At 33.3% G+C, this 23,096-nt stretch overlaps 1 protein-coding gene across 1 annotated transcript; it reads left to right on the top strand.

Moving 5' to 3' along the window:
- The first annotated feature begins 17,843 nt into the window (after positions 1-17,843).
- Positions 17,844-19,313, top strand: LOC143913744 (uncharacterized). The gene has a single exon (XM_077433726.1). The coding sequence runs from the start codon at positions 17,844-17,846 to the stop codon at positions 19,311-19,313; it is 1,470 nt and encodes a 489-aa protein (XP_077289852.1).
- The last annotated feature ends 3,783 nt before the right edge of the window (positions 19,314-23,096 follow it).

Below are 23,096 nucleotides of genomic sequence, written 5' to 3' on the forward strand. Positions count from 1 at the left end.
TACTGATGTATGTATGTAGAACGATATGTAGAACGTTCTGTCTATAATTCAAATCCTGATTTATACTTGTATTAGTTGTAGAATATTAGTTGAATATTCTACGAATTTGAAAATTATATGGCAACAAATTAAATGGTCAGGTTTTGATATGGCCAGTAACTTTTACAAAATTTTTATGATAATAGAATACTATATAGATAAAAATGAATGGTCGGTAAACTGCTTATTTTTTTAATTTACTCACCAAATAAATACATATATATTTAGAAAAAAACGTTAGAAGTTTTCAATTGACCAAACATTCTATTGATAAAATCATCGCAAAATTTTGCGAACATAGTAATTACATTTGCATATTGAATTAAATTAAATTAATATTTTTTCATGATGCCATGGCGGGTTGTCCCTGAGTGAAACCTTTGGTATCAAACTTGTATATATATAAATTTATAGATTTTAAATTTGAAATCATATTCAAACAGTGGTGACAAATAGTAAGTAGGGTTTTGCCCATTTTTATGTAGAACCGTTTCAACAACGAAATCAGATAAATTGGCAAACTCTGATGGGAAAGGATTGACTTGGAATCACAAATATTCAAGCCTGACCAAGTGTACTGCAGAAATATCACAAATAAATTCTTTTCAATCGAGGAAAACCCAGGCTAACACTTGGGGACTTCTCTGCGGTTAGCATTAACGCAACTACTAAGCTTTTTTTTATGTATTTACATATATGTAGCTCTGGCTTAGGAGCATTTTATCGAGTATTGAATTATAATTTTACTATATTCATAAATGTCATAGCTTTCTTTAGCTAACAATACACAAAGTGGAAATTATCAATAAACATTTTTATGTTCATACATGTACATATACATATATATATATATATATATATATATATATATATATATATATATATATATATATATATATATATATATATATATATATATATATATATATACATATATATAAATAATAGAAAGGATGTATCGTCTCATACAATGTATAACAAGTAAATTGAAATATTATTAACGATGTGTTTAAATTTATGTATATGTACATAGGTTGACTGTGGCACATCTTTATTGACTGTTCATGCTTTCATGAATAATTGCTAATATAAATATTTTACGATTAAAAACAAATTGCTTTACAGAAGTATGATTTGGACCAAAAAATGTAAAAATTATTCACAACAATTGAAACAATCATTGCTAATTATTTTTCGTCGATTTACGTGATTATTTCAGCCGTTGCTAGAGAGTGAAAATTTTCCGTTGGTAAATTTCGATTTCAGTGAAAGCGGCACTGCTGAAATTCATGTACGAAAAATAATCAGAATAAATAATGTAAATTGACTTAATTAATATAAAAAAAATTTCACTAACGATTGCGCGCTAAATTTCAAATATGATGAATCGAGTAAAATAACTTCGGCAAAATTTCGGATTTGCATTACATCGTTGATTTAACTGTATTTGATCAAAACTTTCATGTCAAAGGTTTAATTTTAATTGCACTATTCCGTTACAAAGCAATTATGCACACATTAAAAACCAGTTCGTTTCGCGGCGGATGAAATTTTACGTGTAAAAGCATCTCTCAACATTGTGACGTCGATGTTAAGAATTAATTTAATTGAAAAGCTCGATATGATGGATTTAACAGCGCTGCGGATATGAAGGCTGGCCGAAAGTTGTGCACCTGTCAGAAGCTGGAATCACGACTTTATCCGCTTTCGAAACCATTGTTTCGAATTTTTTTTTTCTCGCTTAAGCCATCTTGCAGTGATACATATTTGACGAGCTTCTCGAGCTCGTAATTCAGTTCGACAGCGGACGAAAAAATTCACAACAATAACAGCTTAAAAAATAAGAATAATAAGTACAACTGAAACAGAATGAATAAATCAAAATAGAATACGAAGGAGCGACGCGAAATCACGATTTTTTGGTTTCACGACTTTCGCGGGTGGGGGAGAGACACATCAAATTAATCTCTTTTTAGAGATGTATTTTATAACTGGTCTTTTTTTTTTGTTTTGCAGAAAATTTTTAATATCGTTTAAGAGATCCTACACAGTTTTGCAACCGCGTATAACGAAATTGTCTATAATAATAATAATCGAGCACAATTAATCAACGAATAAAAATTAATTGGATTAGGCGAATGTTCACCTGAATCGTATCAATAAAGAATGTATAAGGAAAGTTGAAAGACTTATGCATATATATTATATATATAAACAGAAGAAAGTTTCTTTATTTATTTGACAGTTTATAGTTAATCAATACTTATATACATACATTCAACTGAATTTTTTTGAACGAAAAGTACGTCATTCATAATATATGTAGGTATAATCTCTCTTTAAAATATCTCTTTAAATGAGAATTGAATTCAATGAGAAATTTTAGCTTTATTAATATTTGTTCTTCATTTCGTTTAATTATATGATAATATTTTATTGTTGATTCAAAAATAAATTGCATTTATATTTTTGTATTGAAAAATAAAACCTAATATGCATTAAAGACATCGATGCATGAGTGTAGCGAAACCCGCTCGTGAAAATCTTTCTTGGCACAATTTTGATCAAATACGTCAAATATGTACACATTTTCCATCATAACAAAATTAGCATACAATTTTTTAGCGATTGGCGATAGCAAAGTAGTATGTTGGTCACACGTGTTAAGCGTTAATAAACTCCATCTTACGACTCGTACAAATGTGACTAAAATCCACGACACATACATACATATATTATAACACTATCGTATTTATCACATTGAAAAATTGTATCCGAATAAAACAAATAAGTTTGCGCAAAAAAATGTAGAATTTTCTACGGCGGTATAAAAAATCAAAATCACGATCAGATATATCAGTGTTCCGTTTTTGAACCAAAAAAAAAAATTACACTGATAATACCACGACGACGACGGTGTTCAAAATCTAAGTACGATGTTTGCCGCGTATGCTTGTTTTATATAATTATATATGGAAATGATTTTTTTCGACGACCAGATAGATACGTATACGTGCAGTAGAAAATTAGCAAAGCAAATATACTGGGGGATATTTGAAGCCCACCGGCGAAAGTAATTTCGTATACCTATAAATATATATGTATATAATACGAATCGGATCAACGGATTCGATTCAGAAAAACTGACGTACAAAATCGGACCAATAATATCGTTGATTTATGGGTTATTTTTTCCCGTTAAATTCGTATAGATAACTAGACGTTTGTTTGCTACGAACATTTTTTACCGGAAATATATCGAATTATTATACGTACGTATCGACTATCTTTGCTTATTTCTTTATGATAACTAAGTATTCAAACCGTTCAAAAACGAATTCATAGCGAGAATTTAAATTGGTGAATATCAATCAAATACCTCATTCGTAAAACAAGACTAAATTATTATATTTCACCGAAGTTTTACTCTATGCTAATAATTCAAACATAAATAGCACCAATTCCAAATTTTATTCAACAATCTAAGAGCTTTAAAGCTCTCTTCTTTTTTTATAATCTTTGAACCATTTTTTTGGTTGTCCATAAATCATTTGTATGAAAACTATTTCTTATTGAAGAAAATTTGGGGTGAATGAGCTTTATTAGGTACTTGTATGTCAATAAAGATGATATTCAATACATTTAAAAATTTATTACAAACTAAGAAAAATTCCCAGATTTCTTAAAGATAAAATTCGTTTATAAATAAGTATCATATACAAACTTTTTTCTTTATATACATATGTACATATGTACATTTTATATATGTACATATGTACATTTTACATATTTACATATGTACATTTTAAGACAGTGCTCATATTTGTTTTAAGACAGTGCTCACATTGTTTGAAATTTCTTACCTAATATGAAAACATAACACATATTTATATGTATTTATGTCTACATTACTATTCTCATTTCGTTCGTTCATAAACATACTAGTTTATTCATACACGAACTAATCTGACCAGTTATAGTGTACCCAAAAGGACAAATTGACAAACTTGTTCATGCACAAACTATTAGGCATAAGTTTAAGTATTCTATTCCCATCCTCCGTATATGTATACTTACCCTGGGTAGCAATATCTTTAATAAAAACATGAATTATTTTGACTGTTAGCACCTAAACTAAAACCAATAGGTCGTCTATGAACAAACTAGTATGTTCACGAACGGTAATGTATATAAATAAATTCGAAAGCTCTATATTTGCCTGTACCTAAACGGTCACTAAAAACACCATTAAAATTTCATTCATCACGATTTTCATTTTGTATCACAACGACCTATGTATATAATTATTCTATCAATATCTTAATTATATTTTCACTTTATTGAATCATAAACGAAACATTTCGCAAATACAATTCACCAATTTAAACATCTATATGATCACGATAATTGAAAATATGTAGGACGCGTCAAGAACAATAAGACTCACAACGGAATATTGCAATGAAATTCTTCGACTTTCGAACGATGCATCCAAACTTCAAGGTTTATAAATTTCAATGTAATATTTATATTTTTTGCAGAATTTAACATCAAGTGGGCGTCCGTTACACTTTTGAATTGTTTTTTTTTTTCGCTTCGTTCATTGTCAGTAGGTACTCGCTATCATTCGAATTTATCGATTGAAAAGACACGACCGGCCAAAGAGACCGAGCCGAGAGATAAAAATGTCGAAAATAATAATAACAATCGGGTACTTTTCGACAAAATGTGGGCCATCGACAACACGATCGTTGCACCACCCAATAATATAAATAGCAAAGTCAACGCGAAAATGTATCACAGAATGCACCTGCCCCGCATTTCATTGCACTTATTCGTTTTTCAACAATGATACACTTCGTAATAAGAAACGCAACACTTTCGCCTCGTAAATCCACTTACATATATGTGATTTTATTCAACTTGACAATATTATATGTGAACAAGGACTCTCTGAATACATTTTTAACCCACTTACATAAATCGAAGTGAATTTCTCGAAAATTTTCAAATATATGAATGACACTTTGGTATTTTAAATTGATCTCTCCCAATATATGTATGTATAATATATAGAATTTTAAGAGTGACAGAAGCTATATACATATGTATGTACGTTGGATAAATGTTTACTTGGTTACCATATCAATCAACATCTAGTTCTAACACTAAAAGTGTGTGAATATATCGTGTTATCTAATAATTCAATAGAAGAAAAATGAAACAATTAAAACCTCGTAACTATTTTACCGAATTATCTGCTAGTATTAAGTAATTTAAATTCATATTAATTCATTTATTTTCAAATGTTATATCGATTCATTTATTTAGAAAAATACTGTATGGATAACAGCTCAAGTAAGTACGTACTTCATTTGATTAATTTATTAAATTTACATGTATGTAAATGCATCGTAAATCGAATCTCTTCTAATTGTAAGATATGTTTCATATAATATATGTAATTAGTAATAATTTGTGGATTTATATGGAGGTCGAATATGGTAATTTTACCCCCTAAATGAGTTTTCCCAAATTTGATATCCATTTAAATGAAATGTTTGGTCAGAATTAGGCTAGGGAAAATTTGAAAAAAGTCATCATTATTCTGGTGTTAGAGGAAAAATAACAAATATATTATTAACCAGCAACATAAATCAGTGATTAACGTCTTATGCTTTCAATGTTAGTGGTTAAGGGTTCTATCCTTGGCCCATTGCTGGTGGACAGGCCTTGGATGTGACTACAGGTCGTTCGTTTCCAATCAGAGTTTGCCAATTTATCTGATTTCATTGAAATGGTTCGAGCAAATTGGCAGCCTTGTCTTATTTCTTGCAAAATTAAAGTTTTCAGCATCTGAAATTGCTGATTTATGTAATGCTTTCTGTCGATTTATAAAAAATCAGTTTATAATTGGCCCGGAAGGCGCATTTGGGTTTACCTATTACCTGTTTTTTTATATTAATACAAGCGTCATTAAGAGGATACAATGAGTGTTTCTATAAAAAAAATCGATCAAAAATGGGAAGAATAAAAAAGAGAACATTGCCTCAAAATCTCATTTTAGTGATCAAGTCTTTAAAATCCCAAAAACGGGCCTTCTGAGATAGCTAGAAAAGTAAAAAGGAAATGTAATATAAAATTTTCTTCGTGAACCGTAATAAGACGTCTGACGGTTGAATTAAAGCGCAGACACACATAATCGTACGGCACGGCATGTCTAGATAGACTCCAGCTATGAACGAGCGTGTCTTATGTCATTGTTAATTCGTTCGATTTTATTATTTTGACATTTTTCTTTCTTTAAAAATGGGAAATATCGTTATCGATCACTGTCAAGCCTTGCAATACAAGGATAATATATCACTGAAAACACTCCAGGGGTGAGTTTTGGCCTTACATACATAAATCAGAAGTGCAAAACTGTCCGCGTGTCTATGCCTTAATTGTCTTTAAAATTTAATCCAATGATCTCCAAACTAGCCACTGCTTTCTGAGGTAAATATAAAGTGGCCTAATACATTTGTCCACGACTGATTATCCATACATAGGTATGTGCATATAATTATACAAAATGGCTCGTATAATAACATTCAAAATAGATGACTTGCCGAATGTGCGAAAACGCTACCGTTTAATGTCTCGTACGGTTGTTTATGCTATTATTTTTTATGTGATATATCTGTTAATAAACATTACCTGCGTTGATTTGCATGAATTATCATATTTATCGGCGTGTATTTAATTATATTGTGAATCGGGCGGCGTGTACGAAATCAATTTTGAACGGAAATTATTTTATATTATATATTGTATGTAGATTTATATTATAATAACGATGTGTATACCTAAACTTTACGTGTATAAATTCAATGTTGTTTAAAGCGCTCGTTCGCCGTTGAGAACACGTCGCTAATATAAAGCGCTTGTTTAAAATGTCGTGTCAAAATCTCGCGGAACAGATTGCGAATGCAGTTTTACAATCCAGGGGTGAAAAACCATCGGCCGCGTGTGGTAAAAAATCTCTATGACGAATTTTTGCATGGTTTCGTTTCTTCGGTAAGTGGAGCATCTGATTAAAACGTCGCCTCTTTATATATATAAATATAGATATACATATGTATATACTTGTCGTCTTGGTGATTATAATTGGGGACAAATGCAGGTCTGTGAAAAGGATCTATTTTTTCCGAGTATTCGATTTCTATGTAGAGTAGTTGGTCCACCATACACACTTATCAATCATTTTTTTTAATATATGTCATAGTAATTATCGATGAAAAAAAATCTCTAGTATTTATAATTGGACATAGCTATGAAAAAACCAAAAAGTCAAATAGTGGAATTTTTTTTAAAAAGATTTTTATTTCTCACATCTTCTGAAAAGTGTGAAAGAACAATGCTTTTAGTGTGGAATTTAGTTTTATAGACTAGAATAATGCGTGTATGAATGATAAGGTTGGCATGCATGAGTTGAAGAATGGTTGAGTTGGTCATCTTGTTAGGTGACGCTTAACGAGCGATCAGTTCGCTGCGGCTCTCCGCCATGTAATCAACGTTTTACACCGCGCATCATTTTTCTCATTTAGTCTCATTTAACACCCCCCGTCCATGTCTTCTAACAAAATGATCCAACATTTTAATATCGTTATCTTGCTCAGTTACTGGCATGTCTTTCACACATTTTTTTTTAAATATATATTTACGGACGATATAGTGAATTGCCTTTATGCGGCTGAACGCGTCACGAAAATTTACAACGCTGAAACATTGCATGAAACTAACATGGAACGATGAGACTACTTCTACACCGCGCCGTCTCACCTCCCTACTCTTTGAAAATTATCTCACAAACCTAATTTATTTCTTATCTGGAGTATAGGCAGGGCTGCGGAGAAGATACCGAGCCCTGGGAAAAAAAATGATAAACTAATAAAATAAATAATAATAAGTATGATATAACAGTAGGACCCTTCGAGTAGTCCGGGCCCTGGAACTTTATCCCCCCCCCCCTCTCATCAGTCCTGGATGTAGGTATGTAGATTTTATATAAGGATGTTTCACTATTTTAATGCTCGGTCTATGCTTTGTTGGTATAATCTATTTATAATTCTAATGTTTAAATTAGAACAGAAGAAAAGCACAAAAATGTTTTTAGTGGGATATGAAAGATATCTTTTGTATACAGAGATGATGAGAGGGGTGAAATTTTCGAGGCCTGTGCTATTTGAAGGGCCCTGATTCTAGAAAATACCATAACAAGAATATATTTTTAAAAATTCTAATTAAAAAATGACTGCAAACAACGAATATATGTACATCTATTTCATTTTATAAAAAATATTTTATTAAAAAATGAAAATTTGCAAACCCTGCAGGGCATGCTTTTTCTTTCGTTATTATTTATCACGTCGAAAAGGGGGAATGTTTTATTCACGAAATTCTAAAATAAGTCGTCGTAAGAAAAATCGAACCGAAAAATCGAACCGAAAAACCGCTCTCGACGGTTCTAATTGTATGATACACTAGTTGTTTTACCCGGCTTCGCTCAGTATTTGTGATATAAACAGCTTAAACATGGCGAATCTAATAGTAAATATTCATTTGTTTTTTTATTAAATTTATTTTAATCGAAAAAAATATATGTATGTGTGTATATCGAATCGTCATAGAAACTTCGATTTGTTTTCGATGTTATCAACCAACATTACATATTTATATACTTACATACAAAGTCTCTTTCGAAATTATATGTATATTAGATAATAATATAATAAAAATAAGAAAATATTCAAATAGTAACTTAGCCTAATCATAGTAACCAAGTAACTTAACCTAAATGTGTCAATTTAAATAAAATATACCGATGAATATTTTGAAAAATTAACCGATGAAGTGAAGCGGATGCTTATAACGGCCTGTCATAATAGAAGACGCGAACAAGAAAGATATTTGAATGATACCCAAGAGAGTTTAGAAAGAAGCAATGAAAGCCTGAAGTGCAGTGAGCCAACGAATTATGGCAAATGAGTGGGGTCAAAAGAAGCCTTCATCAAATAGTGAATGTTGTCCGAACGATGATGCATACAAATGTATCATATATAAATTCTCACACTTCGATGTAAGATAGTAGACATACTGGTTGACATTTTTTCAAAACGCAACCCGGAGGCCAGAGATGTATGTATGTTTACGACCAATTAGCGTCTCGGTACGTGACAAATGGTCGATGGTTGTCGATCGCTGGTGGAGGTGCGCGTAGGATGGCCGATATCGAGATGTGATAGTGGCCAAGACCAGTCACGACTCGCCCGGCACGAAACTGGAGCAAGCCACTGGCACTGGACCATTCGCACACCGAAAACCATCAACCACCCCCGACTACAGACGAACGTTGACAACCGAACGACCGAGACAACATGTGCACGTGCTATTGAACTTTGTAATGTCGTAATTTACGTTGTCGTATCGAATCTGCCATAGGTACGTAAGAATAGCATCTCTGTACCATTTGGTAGGTACTTTGTATTATATGTATGTATGTATGTGCTCTTCGATGCTAATTTCACAATGTTGTGAAATGGCGATTTGAGTTTGCTCGGAATTAATTGTCGATGTCAGTCAAATCAACCTGTCTACAATATCTGTACAGTGTTTAGTGCTCAGTTCGTGTGATAAGTTTGTATTGGAAAAAATATTACACGTGCTTGAGAGTTCTGTCTCAAGTACCTATGTATGTACATGTTTTTGATTTTAATTAGATAATATTATATAGACTGATTGAACTGTGCTCGTTTTAAATGTGATTTTTTTTTATTCGCTGTAACTTTTTCGCTAATTATGTAGGACTTGCAATATTTTAAGTATGTATATATGTATGTATGTGTGTAACGAAATCGATTTAGTCTTATTTTGAATCATTTCATTTAGACACTAGCGTTGTGCCCGTTGATATTTCAACGGGTGGTTTTGTAAAGGAATTGATAAGAGAACCGCGCCCGAAGCTATTGTCGCTAGCGGTTTCAACATGCACAGCCCTTGCGGTCAATTCTCATATATGTATGTATCTACATTGTACATTACTGAAGGGCGGATACTCATTAGGGCAAAATACTTTTTGGGGGAGTTATGGCTATTGTTTACTTTGTTCATTGTTCTTTTACTTTCAGCATTGTTGGAACTTTTATTGTTATTCGGGATTTCCCTAATAAATATTCATAATCTTACACCCCCCCCCCCCCCCCCCACCACAGTTCTTAGTGTGTGGTCCGTACAATTTTTAGTGGTTTTAATGAATTTTATATGTTTATAATAAAGTAAAAAAACATTTATAAAAAAAAAATGTACATACATATATGTATCTTGTGCCATATTATGTATACATGTATATAAACACAATACATTACATACATTATTATTATTTTGCATCTCATATATTATATTTTAAACCTAACAATTAATTGAGTCTAAATAAATATGTACATATTAGCCATTATATGTATTTTAATGTGGCATAAGTGAATAAGTCCACTTTTCTTCATTTCGAGAAATATTTTGCAAAACATTAAACATAATGCTTCGCGTTTAACAATATTTAAAAATGATGATGGCGTGTAATACGTTTGTTCTGCTTTTCTGAGATTCTGGACATATCGAATTAAAAATTTTTGGATTTAAAGAAGTGATTTGAAGAAGAACAATTTGTAAATTAAGTCAAACAGAAATAATGTTTTTGGAATTGAAATTGGACTTCCGCCACTTTCAAATATAGTGGCTCATATGTCTGACTTTGTAACGAACATTTTTTTTTAATTTTTCCGCTTTTTACCGCTTCTTGAAGGCATGTATTTATTTGGTCTGTACTCCGTTTGTATTAGTCGACAAATACATAGATCATCAGCATGTTAGATTATCGGGCACTGACTGCTTGAATGTGGTCTATTCTAAATATATGCTATAAAAACTTAATATCTAAAAATACTCAGATAAATATAATAAAATATTTATTTAAAAAACTGACCATTTAAATTGTTGCCCTTCTTATATAAATGGGTTTATGAAACACTGCGTTGCGTATTTCATACATATGTATGTATGTATAGTTCAAACATAAAAAATATCCTTACTATTATGACAACAGGATATACCTGCAATTTATCTCAAAATCGATAAATCTAAATCTAGTTTAATAGACGCCGACGCATTTTATTCATATTATGTGAATATATACATAATACAACATGTATCCAATCGACACATTTAAGTTGAGAACTGCTATTATTACATTATACACTTAGGAATTTTATAAATACATAGTTGCACAAGATTTACATCGATAAAATTTTCAATTGATTTTCTTCGCCGAGTACTTAATAAAAACAATCCGCAGATACTAAAACATCGCATTCCGCAAATCTGACACAAAATTTTCGAAAATATTTTGAAAGTTGACCCATATATTTTATCGCATTGAAACAAAACACACATTCGAATGTCATCCATCCGCAAACGCACGGACAGCCGGACAGATACTTTCATTATAAATGCAAACACTGATTAAATCAAACGAAAAACGTCCATCACAACTAGAAACCGAATCGATAAATCTTATGCGCGTCTGCATGCAGATTACACATTGAAATTTTGTCGTGCTCAACCGATATACAGTCATCATAGGTACATATTATGTACAACAATGTTGCAAAAACACGCCATTCCATAAAGCGAGAATTTGCAATTCAACGTTGTTGTATCGATTTGCGCTTATTGATATGCGGTCTCTTTTTTTTTTGTTGTTGTTGTTCCTGTACGGTTAATCGTTTCATTGAGAGTTTGATTGAACGCTTCGTTCGATACACTTGAGAACTGCCTTTTTATTATTATTAATCATCTTAATTTCTAGACGTTTGATCGAACGTTTCTGCGCGTTGTTGAGAGCACAGAGAGCAAGCACTTGCACACGTAACGGTTTACGGTTCAAATCCCAGGGTCACTCCGGTTGGTCATTCGGTCAGCGGAGCCAAAAAATACAAAATACCAAAAAAAAGAAAATAAACGTACATATGTATGTATGTGCGTACATACTCGAAGAAATTAATTCGTAGTGGGTATTTTTTTTTATTTTATTTATTTCAATCGGAGAAAATAGCGGTTTATGAATGCGCTTCTTTCGAAGCATTCATCGGTTTATACGCACAATGAGGTATCATCATTTGGTATTTTTGCACGGTTAACTTTCGTGATGTGCTTTTTTTCCGAATGGTGCTAATCCACATTAATCCAACGAGTGTATGCTTAATTTTTTTTTCACATTCAATAGAAACTGCTTATTAATAATGCTAATTGCGTATTGATGATGAACCTAATTTTGCCCCCATACAATATATTGGTCAATGGTTCCGCTATTGAAATGCACACATAAAAACAGTTCTAATCAATATTCAAAAACGGTGTATCATCATGATCGCTATCATAATAATTATGATTCTGCATTTCTGGCGACTTGTTTACAATGGCGATGACTTTTTTGTATTCGTTTTTTTATTGCTATTGTGATTCTCGCAAAGCTGGAAAAGCGACTATGTGCATATCTCGTGTGACCTCGACGATTATCTTTAACCCGGCATTAAAGAGTCGGATGTTGGAAAAAGTTTTGGGTTTTTTTTTTATTAGATTTGCGTGACCGCGGGTCGTGTCTCTATTATGGGAATCCAAATTTTATCCGAACATTTTAGGACGGACACACAATTGAGCACAGTTTCGTGAAAACTATCTGATCTTGTGCGCGACACGCCTTTGACGAAATCGCGATCAATGTCGACGAAAGAAATGCTTGTGTGTTGTTACAGACTAGTATGCAAAGTTTAATTGAATCGTCTATAATCGTATGTGAATAAAATTATATTGGTATTTTTTTAAATTTTAAATTACATGTAGATAGTTGGACTGAATTACTTGCATATATAATATATGTAAATGTGTGATAAAATATTATTTATTTAATATGTCTTCTGAACTCTTCAAAATTATCTACTTACATACATACAGCCGCGGTCAAATGTATTAGACTACTAAAAATGGTTTTGACTCGGGTATTTGAAACAGACAATACCTGCATCGCATCTTACTAGGAATTCCTCTATTGTTTAACTCTACTTTCTCTTCTTTGGATTGCTTATTATTTAAAAAAATATAAAAAATTGACCAGTTTACGCAAATCAGCTTCCATGAGACGTCTTCTTACGGCTTGCGAAGAAAGTTTTAAATTTCATTCCCTTTTCACCTACCATATGTAAAAATGTGTGCAACGCACACAGGCGGCTGAAATAAATGAGAGTCGAAAAATTATATTCCTTAAAAAATACGAAACAAGACATCGTAGTTTTAAAATTCATTTAGGTTGTGTTGTTGTATACTTGTGGATTACTGTTGCAAGTTATAACTTATAACTAGAGGGCGGTTAGAGACCGTGCTTTTTCCAGTAATCGGGGTGGTTTGGCTCTATTTACAAAGCTAGAGTCCAAAAAAAAGGTTCGGTCAACCTTTAACAATGCATTTACAACAATTGGACAATGAACGGCGCGCTCTGGGTCCGTTCTTTACTTATAACTAGAGGTAGGATAGCCAAGGGGCCGCTCATTGTTCCATTGTTGTAAATCCTTTGTAAAAAAGGTTCGGCAAACCTTTAACAATGCATTTACAACATTTGAACAATACGCGGCACGCTCTGGGTCCGGGCTTTACTTATAAGTTATAAGTAAAGCTTATAAGTTATAACACACCCGAACTATAATTCGGGGAAATAACGGGATAGCAGGTATAGCTTCGATCCGCATAAAGCTGGGTTATTTATATTCTATTATCTTTTCGACTGCCAGATGCATTTCTTCAAGGATGTTGAGTATTGGTTGGTCATCGAAATAACAATATCCTAGATGTGGGATTGTGGGTAAAAACATTATATTTTCATCAATGAACTTGAAAACATCCAGTCTCTCTTATCGTCTGGTCCTGTTCAGAACTAAAAGTTTTGGTTTTTCTGGTTAATTTTTATTGTGAATAAAATTTTCAACACTATATATGTATATAATGTTCTCACAAATATTTATCACAAGGTAAGATTTTTGTACTACTGACATTCACTTAATTTTTTTTATTAATATGATTTATACAAATGCTGATAAAATTAAAGAGCGGCCGATTTAAGTTTAACTCCTAGGCGCGACCCTGCTTAGAAGATTCATTTTTGATATATTTAATATCCAAGTATCGTGGAAAAGTATTATATAAAGAACCGATTAATTTTTCTTTCTTATTTTCATATTTTTCCACAGTAATTGTACTATAAATTGATGAACCATCTTAGGATCGAGAAAGTGCTAATATTTCTATGGAAGTAGAGTTTTCCGCAACATCTCGTAATAAATCACATAAAATAATAAGCTCACTTTTTCAGCACAACATCAACAGTCATACAGCGAATCTTACGTATACGGCCATACGAGAAACGTATTGCAATTAATATTAAATTGCGTCCGGTTGGAGTTGTGTTAACGTTGATTATATATTTTTTTACTACGGAAAATTCTTCACACGCATCCCATACAAACTCGCACGCGTTCTTCTAACCCAAATTGGCCACACAGTAAATCACCTATTTAAAAATGCTCCAATGACCATACGTACTTTTACGGCATAAAATCATCAATTCACATCGGCCGTGTGGGTATCGCACACTCGGGTCATTGATAGATACATGTCCACTTTTTTTTGTCCATACGTTTATTTCCATCCATAATATAATGAGTGCGCAACGCGTGTTGTGAAAACGGCGTGATGAATTAACCAGTGAACGTTTGATGATTGATCGATTCGAGTGGTTTCGAATATACTGATACTTTTCGGCCTAAGTTCAATCATTGGGACAAAGATTGATCCGCGAAATACGTGAAAAATGTATTTCGATGCGGGAATCATCAATTATTTATTTTTTGGGAGCGTATACTGATTTTGTTGATTCGTACAATGGGTTAATTGTACGGTGACGGACAGTTAAGTGTAACCAGTTATTATCATATTATGTGTATGTATTTGGTGCGTGTTGTGTTTAGCTTTTGATTGATATGTTGGTGCGATGCTTTGGGTCGATTTTCCGCACTTCATCGCTCGTGTTTCTTTCTGTTTTTGTGATGATTTTCAGTGATGAAGCACATGGCACCCGTATCGAATGAGATGTTCGTGTTCCTGTCAGAGGTCAAAATTTGAATTTTGTTAACTTTTTTTTTCTTTTTCGGGTCAACTGACAGCGGGGTTGTGGACTGAGCTTGTGTTGAAATTAGAAACTTGATATTTTCGCATGGTGAAAAGCAATTATTCATTTTGATTCGTAGTTATTTACGGTTTTGGAGTATGCGGGCTATGCATATGTATATACATATGTTGAAAGTGTTATTAAATATTTGTTACATACTAATTGTCATGTTTACCTGTCATGGCCACTTTTCAACTGACAGGGTTGTCTTTGGATTCATTTTACTTTTTTATAGGTTTTTTTCTCTTCATATAATATTTGAAAGACATTTGTAGACCGCTTTTATAGCATACAGAGCATTACTTTCAATCTTTTTATATGATATACCTAAAATATTTCGGTCTTGTCTTTTACTTCTAAGTATTTTAGTCTATTTTTGTCAATATTTACATATGAAAGGTCAGTATTTATATTAAATGGCTAGTATTTATTTTAAACGGCCAGTATCCATCGTTCAGTATGCAAGTGGTCAGTGTAAATAATAAAAAAGGTCAGTATTTAGACATCAATGGTCAGTATTAAATGTTAAATGGTAAGTATTATTTTGACGAATGGACAGTATTACTTTTTGATTTGTATCAACACAAGATTGTTACGATCTTGATAAACAATTCCATTCAACAGACATATGTTCTGGCGAATGTACGTCAGATTTGTATACTGTCCATTTGTTATTTATACTGACATTTCATATTATAATGCTGACTATTTTGTAATAAAATACTGGCCAATAGTTGATTTATATACTTACCGAAATTGATTAAAATACTGGCCATTTAATTTGTTGGCAATATTTACTATTTCTAATGAAATTTTATACAAAAAAAATCATTTTTCTTATTCTAAGTCGTAAAATTGTGAGTCCAAACTTTACTATACTTTTCAACGTGCATCTTATATTTCATGTCAGTAGTCTTTGCAGCAGGCAAACTCTAATACTCAATTTATATTGGTCAAAAAGCTTAGTTAAGAAGTTGAAACATTCGTGAGCTGAAAAATACACAATTCATATTGGTCAAAGCAATTTTGCCGACCAAAGGAGTCGTCACGTATTTTTCTCTATAATCAGTCATGAAATGACTTATTGACAGAATTTGTCAATAGATATGATGCTTCATCTTATTCGCTTTAAGATGAAGCATCATATCAGCCAGCAGCGTGGCTCGGTCGTTAAGCTTCTGCTTAACACTGAGAGGCGCCGAGTTCGATCCCTTGAGCTGACCTCGATTGAAAAGAATTTTTCTGAGTATATCTGTAATGCTGCTGGTCAGACCAGGATTTGTGACTCCTGGTTGATCGTTTCCTATCAGAGTTTGCCAATTTTCTCTGATTTCATTGTTGAAACGATTCCCGATTAAAAATTGGCTAAAAATCCTTCCTACCCACTATGTGTCACCACTATTTGAGTATGATTAATGTAAATATTACAATAAAAATGTATGTACAATTCATAGATGTCTCGTTAATTGTCGAGTTTAAGTCAGTGTCTCGTAATTTAGCGACTTATATAATAAAAAATGCTGTATTGTTTGTAATTTGGCCAGGAAGGCGCATTGGGGTTTACCTGTAATGCCTTCCTGGTATGAAATAAAAAAAAAAATTGTTATCATTTTGTTAAGCCACCAATTATGACAAGCTCTTACAATATCTTTTGAAGGTTCATTTATATGTACACAGTCAAAGTTGAGATTATATTATTATTTAATATTTTCCTGAACACATATAAATCTACATTTGTATTTTGATGACACATAAAGGTATTAATCAATATATACATATGTAGTATTTCTTGTGATGTTTTTTTTAATTTCATTGCTAAATAGAACTCATCAGAAAATCATAAGAGAAAATCTTGTTCAGTGTTTGAATTATTCAAGCTTAAAGAGCGTTCTCCATCATTGAGCAAATACATATAGTGATTGAATTATTTAATACATGTAATATATGTATGTATGAATTTATGTATGCTGTTGAATTTCCCTTTCTTATTTTTTCTAATGGGTCAAATTTTTTAAAATACATCACGTACAAAATCAACTGCCGACTGCCTTTAAGTGCAAATATTAACATCATTCATATAGGGGAGTTCATGCTTTTTTATCGCACATTCTTTATACTACAGATAAATCATCGCACATTGAATTTATGCCAACACATAATAATATTTACCATGCACGCCTCTCAAGTATGGATGTGTGTTTGAATGATTAGTACATCTGATGCTTGCATCAAAGAATGTCGACAATTTGAATGAGGGTCAAGATAGAAATTCGTATGATAGTCGAGATGACCCAATAAGTATTTTAGAAACGTCCGCACACATAAAAAGATCAATTGTTAAAAAATCTTGGCGATTTATTAATCATCTTATTTTTACTTGTTGCAGATTCGTCAAACGCGCACTCGAACGGCTCGCCGCTGATCTGAAGAAGCGGTTTGTTCAGTTTTAATTTTTTTTACTATACTTCAGATGCATTTCAAAGAGACCGTCACCATGGACATGGCAGAATCGTTCAGGCACACCGACGTGTCCAAGACGGACTTCTTCGAGCTGGTGACCTCGCCGGAGCTCACCGACGCCCAGTTCAAACAGCAGATGAGATCCGTGAACGTCTTCTTGGAGTCGGCTGGAGGTGGCAATCCACTATTGTCAGGAGAACCGAGAAACGTGCCTCAAACCCCAACTACGACACCCCAAACGAGCAATCCTCCTCTGCAGAGCTTTGACTCCATATGGAACGCCGACAGGGAGAGGGATAGGCTAGAAACGGCCATCCTAGAAGATCTCAACAAGTTCTATTGGAGTCAGGAGCAAGAGCAGGAACTTGAAGGATCGCCCAATGCTGAGGTTGTAGTAAAAACAGAAGGCGATAATACAGATGGTCAAATTTACACTTTGACCGTTTTAGATGGTGAAACTGCAGCTGCTTCATGGGAGCGCAATAAGCAACCTCCAACCTTACCGAGTCCTGGTGTTGCAAACGACACGACTGATCTCCAACACTCCTCCTTAGACTTAGAATCAATACTTAACATAATGCCCGGACAGATTAACGGATTCAGTGATAACTTCCTACCCAACGCTCTGATCAAAGAGGAGCCGTTTAACTTTGAAGACAGTGGATTCGCGGACCACAAAGACGTTCTGGACAATAACAATGATTGGAAGTTGGCCGATCAGAACGGTGGTGGTGGTGAATCTTTGTTGAGGAGCGCCCTTCAAGGCCGAGGCACCAGATACATCCCTAGATCGTCCCCTCCAGCTCCACCCCCTCCTACCAACCAAGCTCAGGATCGCTTAGTAATGGCCTTAGATGGCGACAGTGGAGTCAACATCGTCTTATTTGAGAATCCTCCTTCTATAATACCTGATAATGAAAACCCTCCGTCGAATCAAATAGTAGACGATATCCTCTTATCCCAGCTAGACACGTCTTACCCAGAAGATTACGAAAAATTCAATAGAATCGCAGACGAAGTGGTAGAATCCGTCCAGCAGTTCTGCAACAACGACGTCAACGGCAGAGCCGTGTATAGTATTCAACAATTAAGCAGCACGGGAATCGTGACAATGCTGCCCAATCAAGAATCCCAACACTTGCAAATGGTAACATCTCCAGCAGTGTCGAGCACCAAGACGGTAGCTAAAAAGTACAAGCGATCTCAGAACAAAAGTCAAACTTTAGCGACCCAAAACCAAGGTTCGCACGCTGCCACGTCAACGTCGAACGGAATCCGCAAGGAGCGATCCTTACACTACTGTTCCATCTGCACGAAAGGATTCAAAGACAAGTACTCTGTGAATGTTCACATCAGGACGCACACGGGTGAAAAACCGTTTGCCTGTTCGCTTTGCGGGAAAAGCTTCAGGCAGAAAGCTCATCTGGCGAAGCACTATCAGACCCACATAGCCCAGAAGAACGCGGCAGCTGCCGGCGCCGTCAAAGCAGGTAAACAAAGATAGCCACCTTTGCGAAACGAAGATGACATAATCCAATTATAGATAGGTTCGATCAGATCGCGTAGTACTTACTAACGGTAGAATGTAAATTTTATCGACAAAAAAAGTTTCGAGACAATGTTTTACGTAAAGTATTATACTCGTAAGTACATATATGTATATGTAGATTGTTGCACTCAAAGTGTACAGCGTTGTGTTTAAGTAATAATGTATAATAATTATAATATTCTAGGTTTTTTTAAAACACTGCCAGACTAGACGTATATGATACGGAAGAGCATTTTTCTTCGGGTTGATCGTTTTAGACCGTAGTCTTAACTAGTCTTGATCGGAAACCTAGAAGGATCTTGCTCATAAAGACGACCAGGATAGCATTTCACCACGTTTTTTAAATTTAAATTATGCTCAAACGTATCACAATTTGATACTGTGATCGATTTTTCAACGATAGCAAGTATTAATTAGAATAAATCTACCATTATTTCTAGAAGAATTACTACGATGAGTCATCTATGACTTATCCACCTATACATAACTACCATTATACATGCTTTACTAATCAGTTTTTTCCTCAATTTCTCCTCACAGTATGAAAAACTTTACACACGATCTCTCTAGCATGATTGAGATTACCTTTAATATTTTTTACAATCCGTTGTTTTACAAAAATATCCTAAATTTTAATTTAAACTTCAATTCTTTCCAATAGAGATTTATCACAATACCTTGAATATTTTGGAATATAGTTTCTATTTTTTTATATAATAATAATGTATACTTACACCGTTCGCCATTCTTCTAGACATAATGGTAGATATATACAGAAAAATTCCAAATTTGAAATTATTCTCTAGTACAATTGTAAACGAACGAAATCAAAGGCTGAAATTATGATACAATGTGTAGTAATTTCGTGAAACTTTTTAACTACTGCCAATTTAGAAATTAAACGCACAAAAACTTGCTCAAATGTACACAATGTGAAATGAATACTTTTTTATAATAATATATAAAATGTAATATTTATTTTTTCTAATATATTTAACGAGATGCATAGCAACGATCCAGTGCATTCCAGTGACAAAAAAAACTATCAATTTTAATATGTATTTTATATACTACGTTAGACTCGAGTGTTAGATATCTATATAGAACACAAAGTGATTTATATATTAGTTTAAGAAATGTCTGTCGAAGACACTGGAGATTGAAACGATCGGATTTTAAATTGAAGTGAATTATATTGTACATATATGTGTATATTCCGAGACTCAAATTAATATATTTATAAAAAATGATCGCAGTATAAAACATTGATGGATGCAATCGGGGCAAAGATATAAAATATATATGTATATATAAGAAATCGAATAGAAATTTTTATAGCTACGGGAACGGGTTCGAGCCGTTCGAAATGCATTTATTGCCTTGGTTCACTGATTTGTTTTTCGTTTCGACTTCTACATCTCTAATTCTAAAACAACAAAGTGCTATTCCGTGTGAAATGGGTGCTTTTTTCAACTGTAGCCGGTGCAAATTCGGTTCAATTACGGACGTGCACGATTTCTTCGTCAAATTTTGTCTCATAAATCACGGTGACCGCATTCGGCCACGAACCATCTTCTGCGACTCCGCAATATGCTATTTATTACTTCCCGAAGATTGCTCTAGATATGTTTATGGATCGCACTTCCCAACAGATAAGACTCTACAAGTCAATTAAGGTGTTTTAAAAGGCGGTTGAAGTGATGCGCTTCGGTGCGTTTTAAAAATGGCTGCCGCGCACTATGAATCAAATTAAATATGGATAAATGTGATTCAATCGTTTCTTCCGAATTTCGATGTGTGATTATAATATAACTGATATTCTTATACCTCGTGTATTCTTTAGAAGACATAATATGCATACAATTTGTTGCGAGATAAAAAAGCTTCATTACATTTATCAAATCAACGTTGACAAGTCTTTGTTCCTCTATGGGAATTTATCCTAACATGGATCAGTATATATAGTGATGCAGCATTCCAGAATAACCCGTCTTATAAAATTGTAATAGGTTGTTCTTAGATTCATCAACATAACAAATGTACTTCAGTTTATACTAATTAAGAGAGTATATGTAGGTATAAAGCTCCGAATGTTTACGATCATAATCGATAGGTACGTAATCATTACTCATATCTTATCTTAATATATGTATAAACTCTTCGTAGGAATAATTTGAAATATCTATCCATGAGATGACCAATATTCTAAAATCGATCAACCGTATTTTCAAGTATCAAATCATCAACTATGAACCAACCTTATCACTACAAAGTTTATGAAATATTTATATATCTTCAAAGCACTTACATATGAATGCACATATGTATATACCACCACCATATTTCTGTCAAATTCATATCTATGTACATATAAACCGTTATATTTAAAACGTGGCCAATTTTCAGTTCCAAACTATTTTATGTTTGACTTAATTCACAAATTGTTATCATTTATTTTAATTCAATATGTCCAGAATCTCGAAAACATTATATTTAATTTTTTACGAAATACTTCTCCAAATGAAGAAAAGTGGACTTATGTTACTTTCAAATATATCGGCTCTTGTATGTACTCTCTGTGCTTCTCTTAACCTAACGATCACGTTATATAATATAATAAAAAAAAAATAAAAAAATAAATAGAGCATTCATCCATGTTTATTTATACGTAAGCAGATAGGCTAGAGACTAATCGACAGAAGCACCCCCATCACGGTTTCAATCATGAAAGATCACGACCTTTAGACATGAAGAACGATTCAAAAGCAATGCTAAAAAAATTGATCAATCCGAAATTTGACCTTTGAAATACCTACCCCAAATCAATCAGAACTTTGACAGTACATAAAATTCTAAACATTTCCATCGATGTTAAGTGTCCCACAAGTACAAGCACGAGTACGAACGTAAAGACAGCTCATTCGGGAAAACCGCTCCGGTCTTCGGCCATAAAAAACGAGCAAAACCGGATTATCGTTTAGATATAATTAATTTGATATGACTTTCACTAATTTTTATCGATTGATTATCTACCCCGAACATGGCGACGATCGCTAATAACAATTGTGCAGTCCCAGTCAACACATCTTGACCTCGAATTACCGTATGGGAGAAAAGCGAATAACGCAGTCACGCCCCGACCTGTAATTTTACTGTCAGACGCCATTAGGGTACACCACATCATTACTTAAACGTGCGTTACGTCGGTTTTTTTTCTCTCTCTTTATTTCTATCTCCCTCACCGTCTATCTCCTGTTCGTTTTCGTCTTATTTTATTCACTTGCAATAGCGCGCTCGAAAAAATCACTTACTGTAATTATTGCTCGACACTTGCGAGGAGAAGTAGACGCGATATCGCCATTGCGCACGTCGTTTCATTAACAGTTGGGGAAATACTGCGAATTTATGGCATGATTCGCGATTCATGGTACGGATTGCATTTCAAAATTACTCATTCGTATACGTACTAGACTTGGGTGGCAACATGTGTATTTCCTGTACAGAGTCAGTGCTCGCTTATCCGATGAGAAAACTCCGTGGAAAACTTGGATTTTTCCGCATTTTATTTTCAGTATTTATATTTTTTATGTAATGATATAATAGACAGTGAGAATTCGTATATGTAAGCGAGAGTTTGAATAGTTTCAATCAATTTTAAATGAAAACACAATAATTTTCACTTGTATCATCTCATATTTATATCAATCATAGTTAGTCATCCTTTTGATAGAGTCTTAC

This window comes from Arctopsyche grandis, chromosome 6 (genome assembly GCF_051622035.1).
Source record: "Arctopsyche grandis isolate Sample6627 chromosome 6, ASM5162203v2, whole genome shotgun sequence".
Classification (NCBI taxonomy): domain Eukaryota; kingdom Metazoa; phylum Arthropoda; class Insecta; order Trichoptera; family Hydropsychidae; genus Arctopsyche; species Arctopsyche grandis.